The following is an 18,427-nucleotide window of genomic DNA, read 5'->3' on the forward strand; positions in this document are numbered from 1 at the left end:
TCAAGTGCCTTGCACGGAGTAGGTGCTCCTGATGCGTAGAATGAGTCACCTCCTGCCACCTTCAAGACGGAGCATGGGTCCCTTTTTCCAGCGCGTTCAAAACTGCAAAGACCGCCGACCCGAAGAGGGCCAGAGTCCCGCTTGGGTTCGAACTGGGCTTCCTGGGTTGAACCAGGCCACGCCACATCATCAGCACTCGTTCGCCGCCTTTTCCTGAAGCTCATATCCCGGTGTCCTGAGCTTTTATTTAATACTAGGGCAAAGGTTGCTGGGACAAGTTTGAAGTGGAGAAGAGCGGAGAAAAAACAAAGAGGAGGTTGTGGAGGGTGTGTTGTCGGCATACAGCCCTGCGGGGCAGTCTTTCTTTAGTCACTGCTGAAGAAGGAAAACCTAACAGGTACTCGTTTCCTTTACCGGTCAGCTGGTTGGCCGGTTTTCCAGTTAATGAAAGATGGTTGGTTTTTAGCTTTTTCCCACTTTGGACGCCCCTCAGTTGCTCGTTTGCTTCTAGTAAAGTTGCTGTGAATATCCGGTGCTGTACATAACGGCAGTTTTGTAAATGTGGAACGACCTCGAACATGTGGTGTTTTGTATGCAGAGCCGCAGTATTATCTTGGCCACTTTTTTATTCAAAATAAATAAATAACAGAATTGTTTGTATATTGTGTGCATACTTTGTCAGGTTCACATGGTTTGTAGCAAAGTCTAGAAACCTCCTCAGGCCCAGCACCGTCACCAGCAGCGGTAAGTAATGCCCAGGCACGAGCAGAGGAGGAGGAAAGAGCCGTGGGTGTTAAAGAAACGCCAGTAGCAAGTACGGCAGAATCCATTCAGTGTGCCTTTGGTTTATTCCAGAAAAAGGTACGAGGAACGTAAGAGGAAGTAATCAGAGCTTCGGTGTGGCGTGGGACACCGTATGTCCTCGGCAACGTCAGCTACGTAGGACCTGGTGAGTTTGTAAACGAAGTTCTGATTGCAGGATTTCAGCAGCGACAAACTCGTAACTCGGAGCCCTGCCGACAGCAAAGCGAGAGACGGAACAGGATGAGAAAATGAATGACCCTCCTCAAAGTAATAGTAAAACTGCTGAAAATCAAAGGCAAAGAGAAGGCTTTGAAGCAGCCAAAGAAAAAGACATCACTTTAAAAGGAGCAGAAAGAGAAGGTACCTTAAAAGGGGCAGTAGTAAGGCTTCAAGAAGAATTCCGGATGCGGACGGGAAAGTGGGAGGGCTGCAGAGGGGCGGGAAGACCGCAGCTTCCAACCTAGAATCCGCAACTCCATGAAAATGCCCTTTAAATGAAAAGTACAGGGGTGCCTGGGGGGGGTTCAGTCGGTTAAGCGTCCGACTTCGGCTCAGGTCTCACGGTTCGTGAGTTCGAGCCCCGTGTTGGGCTCTGTGCTGATGGCTCAGAGCCTGGAGCCTGCTTCCGATTCTGTGTCTCCTTCTCTCTCTGTTCCTCCCCTGCTCACACTCTTTGTCTCACAAATAAATTAACATTAAAGTTTTTATTAAAGAGGGGCACCTGGGTGGCTCGATCGGTTGAGCGTCCGACTTCAGCTCAGGTCATGATACCACACTCCATGAGTTCGAACCCACGTCACGCTCTGTGCTGACAGCTCAGAGCCCGGAGCCTGCTTCAGATTCTGTGTCCCCTCTCTCTCTGCCTCTCCCCGGCTCATGCTGTGTCTCTCTCTGTCTCAAAAATAAATAAAAACATTTAAAAAAATTAAAAAAAAATTTTTTTAAAGAAATGAAAAGTCAGATGTTTTAAGGCAAAAATGGGAAATAACGCATCACCGCCAGATCAGCACTAAAGGAAATGCTAAAGGGCGGGGGGGGGGGGGGGGAGTGGGGGGGTGGAAGGAAGGTCCAAGAAGCTGCAAGGACTGGAGAGCTGGAGGGCAAGGGGCAGGCGGACACCAGGTACAAAGTACCAAGTCCCGAGAGGTTCTGAGACGAGGCAGGAGTAACCACCTGAAGAATAATAAGAAGGTGTATGATTCAGCTAACAAATGGGGGAAAACTAGAACTTTTTTTAAATGACCCAAAACAGGAGACAGAAACCTAAGATGGCCTAGGCTGGGAAAATGAAAAGCAATTAAGATCATCGATTTACACCCAGTACAGCACTAATTACATGAAATGTAAATGAACAAGGGATCCAAATAAAGCAGGGGTTGACAGAAAAACAAACCGTGTTGCTCCGAAGTGATAAATGGAAAATATTTAAAAGTTTATAAAGTACAGAAGCTTTTAAGGGATGGAAAAGGTAGCTGAGGTTCCACTCTGCGCCCCGCCCCAGCCCTCAGGCCCCTTGCCATAGATTTTCCTTTCACACAGGCGATCAGCCCGACACACGGTACTTTGAAGGTACTTTGAAACCGTGGCTCATCTTGGCTCTGGCAATCTGGGGAGTGGGTTCAGGGGTCTGGGAAGTGCACCGCGGAGGTGCCCACAGGATGGGTTTCATTCCTGGGCTTGCGGGCGGCCTCCGTGTGGGTGAGCGGCGGGAGGGCGGGAGGTCCCTGCTGTATCTTCTCGGGGCTTGGGCACAGGAGTCTGGAGGGTCACAAACCTTCGGTGCGCAGTGCTGGTGTCCCTTCCTGCACATCCAGGAAGCATCCCCTGCCCCCGTGCCCATGGCTCCTTTAGCAACGACCCTGGTGCAGCCCTGCGGGTGACCAATTTGCTCAGCTTGTGTTTGCCCGATAAATGTATTTCTTTTTTTCTTTTTTAAAGCGGTTCATATGCATGTTTTTTTTGTTTTTTTCTTTTTTTTTCCCCACTCCCATCTTTGGAGAAGATTTTCACAGGATATAGCAAGGGGGAAAATTTTCTGCTGCTTCTCCCCAGCTCCCCAACACATTAAAATTCTGGTTCCACCGTTTTCTGGCCTCCATGGTTGTAAGTAATCTCCCCCCCTAAATGTAATGTCTTTTGTTCTCTCTGCTTCTCCTATCTTTGTTCACTTTGTCCGTGGCTTCGGTAACTGTGCTCCGGGTGCCGAGGCTGGGATTTGAGCTTCCTGCCTCGAGATCGACGGCTCTCTGTGGGTCTGAGGCCTTTCTCCGGCACAGGGGGCTCGCCTGGCCGCACCCAGAGGTGCGGGGGAAATGAACACCCCCTCGGGGAGCAGGGACCTAAGATCACAGCTCATTCTCACGGCCTGTTCTGGGGGCAGTGAAAGCAAAGCGATTGGTCCCAGAGGCAGCCCTACAGAGCAGCCGCTCGAGATGGGATTCCGGAATCGGTTCACTTGCCGGTCAGTCGGCAAGAGGTAGCACAGCGCTGGTGGGACGTCCAGGGAGCTACCGACAAGTGTGCACGCAGAGCAAGATCTCCCGGCCTCAAGCCGGGCTCCTGGTAACTCAGATCTGGGAGGAGGACCCGAAAAGACCTGAATCCCCAGATTCCCTGGAATCCCGTCGGCCAGCAGACTGGTTCCGTCCCCCTTGCTAAGGGGGAGCGTCTCTGATGGCCAGGAGGCCTTGCTGAGGTCACCCGCCGCCTCACGAGATGGAATTTTCCCTCGTCCAGATCTGTCTTCACCCCCCTCATCCTCTCTAGGTCAACACTGGGGTTGATTTCGGCCTCACCCACGTGGGGAGTCACAGTCACTGCCATGGGGGGACACGGCGGCCTCCCCAAAGGGCTGCGGAAATCAGGGAGTTTGGGCTGAGTGGGAGAGACCAGAGGCCTTGCAGGGAAGCCTGCGGGCGTGGGAGCCCGCTGGGGGACCCTGGCGAGGACACCTAGACGCCGTCCTGTACGACGATGGTGGCCGATTGACGCCTCAGGCCGCAGCAGCCTTTGGTGCTCGGTGCCAGCACGGCCTCCATGACAGCGCAAGGGACAGATGGGCAGCACTCGGGAACGGCTCCTTGAGGCCAGAGGACGCCCCTCAGGCTAACGACAAGGGGTGGGCGCTGGGGTCAGCGAGCAGCTCGGTGGTGACCGTCCCCTTTAGGCCGGGCGTGAGGTCAGAGTTCCTGCCAAGCGATTGGCCTTCCAGGCGTCAAAGGTGACAGGATCAGGACAGAGCAGAGGCCCAGCCACGGGGGCATCGAGCCGCTGAAGGTCAGGCGCTCTACCCACCACACCCGGCAGCCTTGTCACCCGGGGCTCCGTGACAACGGCTGACGAACCAGGAGGTCCTTACCGGTGGGACGGCCCAGCAGACAATGAGGGGACCGTTTGATTTTAACCAAAAATGCCGAGGCAGCGGGCTGGAACCCCGTTCTGTGGTCATGTCCCCAATCCCGGGGTTCCCCTTCCGGATGGATCTCAGCATCACTCTCAGCAGAAGCCCCCCCCCCCCCACCTGCCACTTGCCCCGGTGAGACTCACCGGAAGCAGTCCTGCGGCTCAGGTGGGCTGTGGGGGTCACGTCACCCCGACAACGTACAGATCGTGGCGGCGGCAGAACCCCGAGTCAGGGGTGACTTCAGCTCCGCTTCTCCGACTCTGTCCTCTCTGCTCGTCCGCCTCATCCGCAGGCTGGCAGCCACACGTGTCCCCGGAGGCGCGAAACTGCCCCCCAGAGTGGGGCCCGGCCCGGGTCGCACAGGGGCGGCAGGAAGGGTTCTCAGCTTTTCAACTCACGCCACCCGGGCTACTGACCCCGCTTCTCCAGGGGCCCCCACGCTGTCCCACGCCACCGCGCCTTCCCCGCCACCCCCACTGCTCACGTCCTCTCGGGAACAGGAACGGCAGGTGTTTCGACTGCTGCCAGCGAAGGAGTGGGTGACACTATCCCCCGACAGTGAGCATTTCCTGGCCACCAACACGGCTGAGCTTTCTTGGCGCATTTGGCTGTTCACGTTTCCTTCTGCAAAATGCCCCGTCGTGCCTTCCTCATTTGTTTCTCGTGGGTCACCTGCGGGTGTTGCCACTTAAGCCTGTTTCAAACGTATTCAGTTTTAGAGATCAACACAGAACATGTACAACAGAGGCCACAAACCATCGGTGTGGAGCTGAGATGTGAGCGTGCCCACCATGCGGGCAGAGGATGGGTGCCTCGGCCCAGAGGGTCCCCGCGCCCGTCCTCGGCCAGGGGCACCCCCCACGGCTGACCTCGTCGCGTATGATTTGTCACCAACGGGTGGAGCTGGAGGCTGCAATGTCAAGTGGAATAAGGCAGAGAGAGGCGAATACCATGTGATCTCCCTCGCGTGGAATTTAAGAAACAGAAAAGAGCAAAGGGAAAAGAGAGAGAGGCAGACCAAGAAAGACTGAACTAAGAGGACAAGCAGGTGGCGACCGGGGGGAGGGGGGTGGGCGATGAGGGGACAGGTGTCGGGGATGAAGGCGGGCGCTTGTGACGGGCACCCGGTGACGCAGGGAAGTGCTGGGTCGCTAGGTGGTACACCTGAAACCAATATTATTACACTGCGTGCTAACTACACCGGGATTTAAATGAAAACTTAAAAAAGGCAAAAACCAAAAAAAAAAAAAAAAAAACCACAATTGATGGGAGACGTGTGCTGTTTCCAGCTTGGGGCTCCGACGATTAGAACCACGAGCTTCCGGGCACCCGTCTTTTTTGTGCGGTTCTCCTGGACACACCGTGGGGAGGGAGGAACCGCCAGGTCCCGGGGTGGCGGGTGTAGAAGCTACTTTGAAGGGCTCCAGAGTGGGGAGACGGGTTTTCCCTCCCCCACCTCCCCACCCCGGCCGGGCAGGTGGGAGAGAGTCCCCTCCTTGCTCTGTGCGCCGAAACCTAGTGGGGGGTGTGTGCACGGGCAGAGCAGGCCTCGCTGTGGCCGTGACTGTGACTTTGTGATCGATTGGTACGTCTCTGATGACTGATAAGGGGAAGCGTTTTTCACGTTTCATTAACCGTTTGTGTTTTCTTGTGTGAAACACCTGCTCCCGTCTGTTTCCTCTTTTCTACTTGGCCGCTTGGGTTTTGGTAATCCGTGGGAGTCCTTCACCTATTCTGGGCCCCGACCCCTGCTGGTGTATTCAACGATTCGCAAATCTTTCTTCCCAGGGTCTCTCAGAACCTGTGGGGACGCCGCGCTGGCCCTTCTCCCAGCAGAGACCTTTGTCCCTGAAGCTCTGGGCGTCTGCCGGGCTCACCCGTCTCTGGACTGGTACTTTCTTGTCGTTTTCCGCCTCTGTGTATTTCCACTTTTTCTTGCCACCTCGGTTATAATTTTAGAAGGTTTTTTTTCTCCCCCCTATTTCATTCAGAGTATCACCACTAGGGCTTTGTGTCCAGAGGGGTCATCAGGATATCTCATCTGCCACGTTGCCAGATATGGAAGTCTCCAGTTACTTTTGGATTTTTGTGTTCCAACCGCGAGGATCTTCCACAAAAACAACGCGGCGAACCTCAAGGTTCAGGCCCACAGACCCTGGATCGACAAGGGATGTTTGCTAGCAAAACAGATCTCCAGGCCGACACAAACTTGCTGATTCTGGATCTGCAGGGAAGAAGCCCAGGACTCTTCGTTTTAGCCAGCATTTCCCATGATCCACCCCTGCTGAACAGCTGCCCTGGACAGATCGCCTCACCCAGCGGGCTGCTGAGGGACAAGTTACATTCTTCAGTGGCTAGAATATCCCCACCCGTAAAAGAATGAAGGTGGCTCCAACCTCACACCCGACAACAAAATTAACTCCCAACAGACCACTGACCTAAATGTTAAGAGCCCAAACTACAGAACTCCCAGGAGAAAATAGGAGAGTGAGTCTTTGTGACTTTGGATCCGTTGAAGTCTTAGATCCAATGCCAAAACTACGAGGGGCAAGAGAGAAAAATAAATGGGACTTCATCAAAACGAACAGCTTCTGGGGCACCTGCGTGGCCCCGTCGGTTGGGAGTCAGACTGGCTCAGGTCATGATCTCACGGTTTGTGAGTTCGAGCCCCACATCGGGCTCTGTGCTGACAAGCTCAGAGCCTGGAGCCTGCTTCCGATTCTATGTCTCCCTCTCTCTCTTTCTGCCCTTCCCCTGCTTGTGTTCTCTCTCTCTCTCTCTCTCAAAAGTAAACTTAAAAAAAAAAGAACAACTTCTGTGCCACAACCAATGTCCATCAAGAAAGGGAAAAGGTGGGGTGCCTGGGTGGCTCGGTCAGTTGAGCGTCTGACTTCGGCTCAGGTCGTGATCTCGCAGTCCGTGGGTTTGAGCCCCGCATCGGGCTCTGCGGTGACAGCTCGGAGCCTGGAGCCTGCTTCCGATTCTGTGTCTCCTCCTCTCTCTGCCCCTCCCCCACTTGTGCTCTATCTCTCTCTGACTCTCAAAAATAAATAAATGTAAAAAAATTAAAAAAAAAGAAGAAAGGGAAAAGGCAACTCAAGAACAGGAGAAAATCATTGCAAGTTGTACACCTGATCAAGGACTTCTATCTAAAATATATAAGGTTGGGGCGCCTGGGTGGCTCAGGTGGTTACGTGTCCGACCTCGGCTCAGGTCATGATCTCGCGGTCGTGGGTTCGAGCAAAAATGAATAAACGTTAAAAAAAAAAAAAAAAACTTAGGATATATGAGGAACTCCTAACTCAGTAATAAAAAGACGACTCAGTTTTTAAACGGGCAAAGGACCTGAACAGACGTTTCTCAAAATAAGGTCTAGAGATGGCCAGTAAGCACACGAGAAGACGCTCAACTTGAGTAGCTGACCCCCGCTACGCCACGGCTGCACCTTGAAAATATGCTGAGCAAAGGAAGCCAGACACAAAAGGCTACGCGCTGTGGGATTCCATTTGTAGATCTCCAAAACAGACACATGCAGAGAGAGACACAAAGGACCCTAGTGGTTGCCAGGGGCTGGGCGTGGGGGAAGGGGGTGACCGCTCATGGGCACAGGGTTTCTTTGGGACTGACAAAACGTTCTAAAACAAGGGGAACGGTTGCATGACTTGTGAATATATTAAAGACCAGTTATCCGCTTTGAGTGGATGAATTCTAAGGTCTGTGAATTCTATCTCAATAAAGTTGCTTTTTTAGTGGCTGGAAGGTTCATTTTCGCGCCTCTGCCCCCCACTGCCTGTGATGACAGAATTTCTGCCGTCTAGTGGCCTTGGAGACAGCATAAAGTTGTCGCTGCAGATGAGGTCCTCATGCCCGCCTATCTACAGGTGCGGCCTCCCCATGAACGCGAAGCAGCAGGTGCAGTGGCCCCGGTACCTCCTGCCTGGGCCCGTGAACGGGTCCGCACGTGGGGTCCCGCCTCTGTACCTGGAGACCAGTGGAGTGTCCTGGGCTGGTGCGTCACAGGCTAGTGACATGGAAGTTACCTGCCGTGTCCTCGTTCTGGCCTCCGGGCCCAGTATCGGCTGGAAAAGATTTGCACAGGAAATAGGAGCTTGATAGGAAAAACCGGACTTTACCGCCTGGGGCCTCACCGAAACCCAGTTTGCGGTTAAATGGAAGTGACCCGGCAGCGGTGAAACCTGAGCTGGACCCTCTTGCCCTCGGGGGAAGGAATGACCGACGAAACCAGCAGGTCAGAGCTTTACTGGCGAAAAAAACCAGGAGCTGTTTTGCTAAAGCAAGGCACCGGACGCGACAACATGGAAGGGCCCTGCGCTAAGAGAAATGGCCAGTTGCGGAAGGACAGATGACCGCATGATCTCCTTTACAGGAGCTCCCTGAACCGGTCAAACCTCTCGAAACAGAATGACAGGGGCGGGGCTGGGGAAGGGGCAGTGGGGCATTACTGTTCACCGGTGTGAAGTTTCAGCTACGCAGTAAGAAAGTTCTGGAGAGCTGCCATACAGCATCGTGCCTACGGCTACCTACACTGTATTGTGCACTGAAAATTTTCCTAAGAGGGTAGATCTCATCAGGCTTAGTGTTCTTACCACATTTTTGTTTTAAACGGAGCTTACAGGGCAGTAAATACAATACAATCTCGTTGGTGCTCATACCCACCTATCTATCCATCTGCCCACCTCCCCCCCCCCACCGCCGCTTGTCTGTCCGTCCGTCCGTCCACCCATCTATCCACCCCAAACTTCTGCCTCTACTCATCTCTAGTGAATGGCACTCAAGGGTTTTACTGTGGGAAGGATAGGAGTTCCGCATCCTATGCGACACCGTTTGGGTATCTTACAGGTAACACTGCAATGATACGAATACGGTTATTTTTTCTATTTTTAAAGATGGAAGCATGTTCCACGACCAGCTAATACGTCACTTTTCCTGTGCCTCTGAATCCTCACCTGTGCCTCATAGCCCAGATTCCGGGTCACCTTCACCTCCCCCAAGGATATTGCCGTGAGTCCTGGCCTCGGAGCCTCTCCTGCCTCTCCCGCCTCCTGGGCGCACAGCTAGTCTGCTCCTAACCACACCACTGGGCCACAGAACCTGGTCTGGCCCCTGACGCAAAAGAAGGGGAGCGTGTCGGGGAGACGTGGGACCCGAGGGCAGAGATGGGAGTCAGGAACCATCGGGAATCAGATGGTCTCTCTTTTGCTCTTGTCTCTCTCTCTCCTTCATCTTTGCAAAATAGGAGCTTCACGAGGGCAGACATGCCGTCCTCCTCCCTCCTCTGCTCCATCCCCGGTGCCAGGCACACAGGAGGCGCGCCGTGCCCGCTGAGTGCCCGAGGTGGCCTGTGCCTGCCTCTCTCTCTGCGGCTGTGCTGTGCACGGGCCAGGGCAGACCCCAGGTATCCTCTGCTTCCTACAAGGAGCAAGAAGAGAGAGTAGGCATCTACCCTCGGTTCTCTCCCCAGATTCCTGGGACAGAGAAGCTGGCTGGCCCGGCTCAGGGTGACCAGCAGGTGTAACCCCAGTCCCGCAGCAGAAACACCTGTGGAGGCGGCAGGGCACCTCCGGCAGGCACCCCGAAGGGCCCTTGGCACCACCTGGATTTCCGCTGCCCGGGGAGTCGTGGGGGGAAGGGGACAGGCACAGGGACAGCCCCGTAAGCCAGGGGGCCCGCGCTAGTGGAGGGAACAGTTTGTGGTGACAACTTCCAATAAACGCGCTTGGAAAGGAACCGAGGCGCTCCTTTAGTGACGGCGTGGAAAGCGAGGTGTTCCCTCCAAGTTACCCTTCGTCAGACCTCAGTGGTTAGCTTCAAGGGCAGCGGGGGGATCTAGAAATTAGCGGGACGTTTGCCCTCCAAGCCTGGGACTGGGCCTCTCTGGGCCCCGCGGCCCGAGAACCAGCATGGCCTGGGCTGGAACTGGATGCGAATAAACTCCAGCCAGCGGGGGCAGAGGGCTGCAATCCAAGGAGAAGACGGTCTGCAGCCCAGCGAGGGGCAGGGAAGCCTTGCTGTGCAAAGCGACGGGGGAGGGGCCGCGGTGGCCGGGAGGCGATGAATGCCATTTGCTCCAGTCGTTTCCGGGGGAAGCGATCTACGCCATCTACAGGAGCCGGAGCGTGTTGGGCCAACCCTGGCGGTGCTCCCCAGGCCGCCGGACACCCGAGGGGCGCGCCCGTGACCCGCGCGCGCGCGTGCATCTCAACGAAGCATCTCCACGTAGCCCGCGCCATCCCCGGGTCTACGGCCGCCCGCAGCCCAGCCGCTCGGCGACACTGGTCCACGTGGAGCTCCTCCCCGAGCCACCCCTACAGACAGCCGAGAAAGCAGGTGCCCACGACCTCTCCAGGGCCTCCCCCACCCCTACCCCCGCCGAGCGCACTTGGAGGGCTGAGCCCTCCTTGCCACATGCAGCCTTGGGCAAGTCTTTTAAGTTGTCTGAGCCCCAGTATCCTCGCCTACGGATAAAAATAGTTCTGACTTCTGGGGGGAGCTGTGAATTAGGTGAGACAGAGTGACAGCACGCACTGTGTGTCCTGCCCTATTTTTGGCCTTAATATGCATTAGCTGGTCCCGCGATTCTCGCTCAGCATTGCCCAGGAGGCAATGACTATTTTGCTGTCATTTCACAAGGACTCAGAGAGGTGAAAGAACTTGCCCGGGATCACACAGCAGCACGGGGACCCAGGCTGCTCGGTACACGGCCCATACCCGTGGCGGACATCACCTGCCTCCCAGAGCAGGCTCAGAGCGCACAGAACTGCTCTGATGGGGCAGGTGGCGGGTGGAGGGAGCGGAGAGGAAACGGCGTGGCCGGGCCCAGAGAGGAGGTCATCCGCAAAATGCGCATTACTACATAAACTAAAGAAGCGAATGTTTTATGAAGTCTTTGGCTAAGGGTTTATGTCCAAATGGTGTTTTGTGGGGAGTTCAGGTAAAGTGAGACCACATTCTCTGGGATCCGGCAGGCAGAGGGGTAGAGTAGGTGTAAGGGTTAGCGTTCGCAACCCGGCCCCGTGGTCTGGAACTGGAACAACGAGCAGGGGCCCGCTGCCTGGGGGGGGAGACTCTCAGGGTAGACACCCTCTTTCCTGTGGGGACTGGAAAGGGAAGGGAAGGCCCCCGACTGGAGTTTCAGGAGGCGGTACCCGGTGCCTGAACAGGGCAAGGACAGAGGGTCGAGGGCTGAGCCGCCCAGCCGAAGGGAAGGTGCGGAGGCGAGAAGACAGGCCACCTCTGGGACAGGGCCCAGGCCCGGGAGGCCCGACAGGGGCAGGTCTGGGGCACGCCCTGCCCGCAGAAGCAGGGGAGCAGGCAGGGGCGGGGTGGGGGGGGCTCAGCCCCGTGCGTACCAGCTACTGGCCGTCCTGGTTACCGGCTACCACGGCCAAGTACCAGGATCGGACCGTTGCCGGAGGGCCTCGGGCCACCCCAGGCTAGAAGGGGCCTCACCGGTGAGGCCCGGAGCACCCGAGCGAGCATCCCCAGAGCCCGGCTGGCCCGGCCCGCTGAGGCCCCACAGGCAGAGAGCTCCAGAACACCAGGTTCGGGTGTGGCCGTGGGTCCAGGGGACCTTAAGCAAGTCCCTTCCCCTCTGTGGCTTCAGCGTGCTTTTCTGTTGATGGGCACATCGCCTACGTGACGAGGAGAGGGAATAATGGGAGGAGGGGGAGCCCACGGAAGAGGAGCGCACGGTGCCGTCCGCCTGCTGTCTACACCCGTGCGCTGTAAGCCGTGCCGGCCCCAGAGGCGCCGCCTGAAAGCGGGCCTTCTAAGCGGCTCTAGCCCATCCTCAGAAACAGTCCCGTGTGCCTGGAACTGCAAAGTCCAGCACAGCAGCCACGAAGCCACCTGTGGCTGTTTCTGTTTAAGTTAGCGAAGGGCGGGTGAAATTTAAAAACCATCTCCTCGCGGGGCGCCGGGGGGCGGGCGGGGCGCCGTCGGCTAAGTCACACACTTAGCCGACCGAGCCACCCAGGGGCCCCCGAGGTGGTGGCTCTTTAAAACGCCATTTATGGAGAGCTTGTTGTGTGCCAGGGACTTGGCTGAGGGCTTTCCGGGCACCCCACCCGCAGGGACGGTCACCACCCCGGCTTCGGCTGTAAGTGAGGCTCCGAGGGTTCGGTGCCTCGTCCAAGGGCGCACGGCCCGGAGCCCTGCTGTGCTCCGCTGCCTCCCTGGGCTTTGTCCGCCCTGTGTTCCCAGGCCCCGAAACACGGCGGCCTTCCAGCGTCCTCACCTCCAGGACACCCGAGACTGCACCCAGCACACTTTATTGGCTTGGCTGAGGTTTCGGGAGGTTGGGGTGGGGGCTGACTTTGTTTCCCTGGGAAGCCATCAGGGGACTTTCCTGGGCAGGGGGTTAATGATCCCACTCTCTATGTATTCGAAGACCGTGTACGGGTCCTGGTCCCCGTTGATGGCGATGGCCTGCCTGTAGAACTCCTCTAGGTCCGAGGAATGCCTGTAGAACAGATCCATTTTGAGCTTGACCTGCTCTTTAGTATCTCTCGGGTGCTGCAGGAGGCGGGCCTGGATTTCTACGGTCGGGGGCGGCTTGTACATGAGGTGGTACCTACGACAGAGGAGGGAAGCAGGTGACCTGTGGCCCCGCCCAGAGGTCAGGGGTGGGGGGGGAACGGGCCTTCTGTCCCACCGTTGACCCAATCGGTCCCCATCACCGCCACCAAACATTTACGGCACACCAGCTGTGTGCACACCCGTGGTGGGGCCCTGGTGCTCCCCCTGGAGCGCCCGAAGAGTGGTCCCTGCCCCGGGGGTGAGGGTGCAGGTCAGTGACCGGCGGACAGAGTAGAATATATTACCCCCCAAATTCTTTTCTTTCCTTCCTTCTCTTCCTTCCCTTCTTTCCTCCTTTTCCTTCTTCCCTCCAAACAGTATTTACCAAGCGTCTGCTGCCCCTCTGGCATCATGTCTGCTCCTGGCACAGAGGGGCAAGCGGGACGATCGCTGGCTCCGTGCGCATAGCGCTCGTGGCCGAGTGGGGGAGAGGGGCACTGTGACAACAAATGTGAGTGCAGGGGACAGCAAGGGCCACAGACAGTCACTGCTGGGCGGGACCCAGGGGCAGGGCAACACGAAGGCCACTGTGCTTGACTTGGGTCGGCGAGACCGTCCCTCGGCACCAAGGATGAGACATCAGCCTATGGTGTAGAAAATTCCTGGTATTTCTTTCCTGCCCCTCCCCACCCCACTCCGGAGTCCCGACCCAGAAACGTGGCCGGGGGACTAAGAAATGTGGCCCGCGTACCAGGGAGGATGGATGCTTCTAGCTCTTAGTGATCGTGGGGACTTTCAACTGCGTCTCAACGCGAACACAGTCATTGCACTTGGCCGGACCGCAGAATAAGGCTCACAATTCACCTCCGGTGACCGTGGGTCGGCCCCCAGGTGAACTGGTTCGCAGTCACATCTGCAGTGCGTGTTGGCGAGAAGAGGCCTTCGGAAGCGTCCCGGGGACACCTGCCCAATCCAGCCACTTCCCATGCCGGGGTCAGAACTGTTACTTGGGACCGGGAGGGCATTTCGCGTCGGACACGCATATCCTGGCACAGGGTCCACAGGCACTGCCCAGAGGAACTGGCTGGATGAACCCTCTTTCTAGAGTCTTCTGTCAGCGGCAGCCCCAGACCCATCCTGCAGCGGCCTCGGCTGAGCCCTCAGACGGCCAACCACGGGGAGCCTGGCACAAACCTTTCTCCCGTGACGGGATCCATTCTTCTCAGGGTCAGCCGCTCGATGATAGAATCTAATGGCACGTTCAGGAAAAACACCCTGCGGGGAGAGAACGACAGCACGGTCAGCTGGGGAGGACCCCGGCTGGCCTCACGGCACCTGAGAGCGGGGCGGCACCTTCCCCGCGTGCGAGGGGAGCCCCAGGAGCCGCCTCTCAGGGGCTCCGGGGACCAAGGTCTCCAGCGTCACCAGGGAGAGATACGGGCGAGGCCTCCCTGCCATGGAAGCTGGTTACAGTCCGCCTCCACCATGGACTTCTTTGTGTGACGCTCGGGCCACTCACACACCCTCTCAGCCTCCGTTTGCTCAGCTGCAAAATGGGGCTAATGATCGCTCCCCGGTGCTGACGATCTGGTGACACAAAGCGTGTGCCCAGCTCAGCGCAGGGCTTGCGCACGCTCGGGGCTCACACGTGGCAGGTGGTGCCATAGCGTAATCTCTATGATCGCGGGATAGCCTTCTCGAGAGTTCGGGCTCCCTGGCCGCCCGTGCCCTCCCTCTTTCACAAAGGAGCCCCGGACGCCAGGGAGCAGGGCCTTCGAAAGTCAACAGCCCAGATCAGAGCCCAGCAGGAAAGACAGGGCGCCCACTTCTGATAACCCAGGTCTCCCCGAAATCCCTAGTGCAGATGGCCCAAGCCCCCCCTTTTGGCAATGGGACCCGTTCTTTACATAAAACCCGAGGACAGAGGTCCTCAACCCCGGGTGATTTTGACTCGAGAAGACATTTGGCAACACAGGGGACATTTGTGGTTGTCACAACGGGGGAGGAAATGCTACTAGCAGCTAATGGGTGGGGCCCAGGGACGCGGCTCAACATCCTGGGACAAGGGGGACAGCCCCCACCACGAGGACTCATCCAGCCCCAATGGCCATGGCGCCAGGGTCGGCAGATGGGACAGGGCGAAGGGCTGGTGCTCTGGGGGGGAGGGAGGGGGGGTTGGCAAAGGGCCAAGTGTCCACGGCACCTGCCCTCAGGTCTAATCCGGGCCCGTCCTCTGGTGTGAAACCATCCCAGTTTGTTTTTAAAAAATGAACTTCTGGGGCGCCTGGCGGGCTCAGTCGGTTAGCCGCCCAGCTTCGGCTCAGGTCATGATCTCACGGTTTGTGGGTTCGAGCCCCGCGTGGGGCTCCGTGCCGACAGCTCGGAGCCTGGAGCCTGCTTCGGATCCTGTGTCTCCCTCTCTCTCTGCCCCTTCCCCCACTTGCGCTCTGTCTCTCTCTCTCAAAAGTAAATAAACGCTGAGAAAAAATGAACTTCTGGAACATTCCATTGCTCGCTCCCTGCTGACTCACTCATCCTCTAATTCATACATGCATTTATTGGCTGTCCGCTGCGTGCCAAGCATCACAGTAAGCTCCCAAGTTGACCTGCCCGCTGTGTGGGCTGCGACACGGGATTCAGTGGGGTCACCATCAGGTTTGTGAGTTTGTGAGTTCGAGCCCCACGTCGGGCTCTGCACTGACAGCTCAGAGCCTGGAGCCTGCTTTGGCTTCTGTGTCTCCTTCTCTCTCTGCCCCTCCCCCCTCATGGTCTGTCTCTCTCTCTCTCTCTCCCCCTCTCTCTGCCCCTTCCCTGCTCATGCTCTCTCTTTCTCTCTCAAAAATAAATAAACATTAAAAAAAATTATTTTTACTGGTTATGAGTCACTTTGATCTGTGTCCACGCCTCCCGTTTTACTGAGATGAAGGACGTGGCCGTGGCCGACTGAGGACAGGGGCACAGCTGGGCTGTTCCTCCTGCTGTGCACGGTGGATACACTCGCTGCTTCCTTGAGCTTACAGATGCCTGCTGATTGTCCCAACTCTCCCCGGGGAGCCACCCTGATCCTTTCTCATCCTTGTGACTTGTCTGAAGTTAACTCATCCCGGGGCTGCAGGGCTGCGCACGCACCAGGAAGGCCCGGGCGTGGCCAATCGGGGCGCGGGCTCCTTGTGCCCAGAGCAATTGGGCACAATCAGCAAGCAAGCCGATCCAAGCCAGGCCAAAGAGGGGCTGCACCACGGCTTGCCAGAAAGGAGCTTCCTTTTTGCTGGGGCTGCTGAGATGATGATAGGGGACCCGGGGTTGCCTGGGGCCTGGCCCAGAGAAAGCCTACTTGACAGAGAGAGAGGGGGGACAGGTGGCCAGAGACACCGTTTGGGGCCCTGAATCAAGCTGTGCCTGAAGCCGACACACCGCTCAATATTTCCCTGACACGAATACATAAATCTTTTCTTTTGCTTAAGCTGGTTTGAGCTGGGATTCCTGCAACTGTTCTCCAAAGGACACCTAATACTCCCAGTCTCCCCGACGCCCCTGGCTTCTGCCAAATGTGTAAACTTAAAAAAAAAAAAAAAAAAAAAAGTGAGTCCCTGAGCAAAAGGCTCTCTCCTTCAAGGCAGGTTCTCCGACTGCCTTTCTTCTCTCTCCCTCAATCTGCCCAGGCTGTTTGCTTACGTTTGCTCCTGCCCAGTTGGCCAAGAAGGCCCTCCCGGGCGCCTGATGAGAGCGGCTGCCCGCCCTCCGCAGGGCGAGCGCGGTGGTTTCCCCTGCAGCCTGGGGGGGCCGGGAGCCTCGCAAGCCCACCTCTTCCCCGCGCGGGATCTTGATAACGATTGCCATTCACAACGTGCTGCAAAATAACAGCCACCAAATAAAACATGCGAGATCGGGGGGCGTCTGCACACGGGAGCACAGGTGTTTCAACGAGCTTTTATCCCTTACGCTCCAAACACGCAGGGCCCCCCTCCCACCCCCGAGACTTGCGAGGCCCCAAAGCAACACCGAAACACGGCTGTCACCGTGGCTGGCGGCTGACGGTGCCGCTCTGGATGCCGACGCCAGTAGAAAGGGAGCCAGTTTGGAAATCCCTGATAATTGATGTTGCTTCATAAACAAACAAGCCCCAATTGAAAGATTTTTAACCCAGCGTATCAAGACTGCTTGTCGTCATTCAAGGGAATGACTTCTGAAAGGCTGGCGAGATCAGAGGCACAAGGACACCAAATTGGTACTTGAAACACGTCGCTGGGAGAAGCCTCGCTGGAGAAGGAGCCGTGCTTCCATGCTGGAAGCTTCTGATTAGCCAGGCTCCTGGAGCCACGGCGCCAGAGCGGGGTGGCGGGCTGGAGTGGGGAGCCCAAGCCAGCGTGCGCCCCGCCCGGCCTGCGTTGTGCATTCTGTGGCTCGTTTATAATCACACGGCCTGGGGACGGGGATCGGAGACGGCAGAGGTGGCCAAGAATACCCAAAGCGGGGCGCAGGGCAGAAGCGCTCCTGCTGTAGTATGGGGGTGCCAGCACTCACTCACTGGGGGGGCAGGGGTGGGGGCACTACCTACTTTGGGGATTGGGGGGCTGTGCAGAGCTTCGGGCTGGTGGAGGCCTCGGGAGGGAGGGGGAAGGTCGCACAGCAAGGTTGAAGAAGCAGTTTCCCATCCCGCGGTTCCGGGATTTGTCTGATGTTGACAATCACTGGGGGGAACGTGTCTGAAACACAGACTCCGGGCAGCCCCCTCAAGAGCTGCCGAAGCAAAACCTCCAGGAGAGGGGCTGGGACGGGTGTGTTTGTAGATCAGCAGCTCAGGCGACTCACACGCTCAGGCAGGTATGGGAACCACGGTCTAATCCCAGGTCTCGCCCTTGGCCGCACCCTGGAACCATCGAAGGGGCTCTGGGAATAGTGAGGCCTGCGTCCCACCCCTAGAGGTTTACCTACAAGTGGCCCAAGGTGAGGCCTGGGAATGGAGATTTTTAAAAGCTCCCCAGGTGACTGTAGTATGTAGTCAAGGTTGGGAACCACTGCTCTGATCCAATCTGCTCAGTGCACAAGATGGGGAAACTGAGTCTCAGGTGAGGGCTCGTACTCTGTCACCCAGGGCATTGGTGCCAGATGCCCAATGGCAGCTGGGATCTCTTGACTCTCATGGTACCTACCTCTCATGGTACCTGCCTGGGGCTCTGTTTGGGGAGCAAAGAAAACTTTCTTCCTCAAAGATCTTGAAGCTTACCACGTGCTCCAAAGCTAAATTTACTGGAAGCTGAAGGGGTGGAACTTTCTCTGGACCCATGTGTAGATTTGGTAAGTGGAGAGAGGTGACATTCCATACTGACTTTAAATAAATATGGCATCCAGTACTGCCCAGAGGCGGGGCCCTGCCCTCGTTAGCCTCTTGATTTCAAGCAATGAGACTCCACTAGGGGCAAAGCTCTACACAAAGCACCATGGTAGAATTCCAATGAGATACCACCTCATACTCATTTGGATAGCTATTATAAAAAACCCCCAGCAAATGACGGGTGTTGGCGAGGATATGGAGACAGTGGAACTTCCCCTAGTGCATTGCTCGTGGGAAGGTAAAATGGTGTATCTGCTGGGTGTGGTTCCCTGAAAAAGTAAACATAGTACCATACGGTTCAGCTGTTCCACTGAGTGTATGTCCAAAATGAGGGAAAGCAGACCCTG

General features: G+C 56.7%; 1 protein-coding gene across 3 annotated transcripts in view; it reads right to left on the reverse strand.

Annotated features, from left to right (window-relative positions):
• Positions 1-12,482: 12,482 nt before the first annotated feature.
• AK8 (adenylate kinase 8) overlaps positions 12,483-18,427 on the reverse strand; it is a 127,634-nt gene continuing 121,689 nt past the window's right edge. For 2 of the 3 annotated variants that reach the window (XM_030294082.1, XM_030294085.1), the window contains 2 exons: positions 13,940-14,020; positions 12,483-12,800 (listed from right to left, as the gene is read on the reverse strand). In XM_030294082.1, the coding sequence (XP_030149942.1) occupies positions 12,563-12,800; positions 13,940-14,020 (319 nt within the window). In that variant the 3' untranslated portion in view covers positions 12,483-12,562. The remainder of the gene's footprint in view (positions 12,801-13,939; positions 14,021-18,427) is intronic. The other variant, XM_030294084.1, reaches the window with a different exon arrangement.

Source organism: Lynx canadensis, chromosome D4 (genome assembly GCF_007474595.2).
Source record: "Lynx canadensis isolate LIC74 chromosome D4, mLynCan4.pri.v2, whole genome shotgun sequence".
Taxonomy (NCBI): domain Eukaryota; kingdom Metazoa; phylum Chordata; class Mammalia; order Carnivora; family Felidae; genus Lynx; species Lynx canadensis.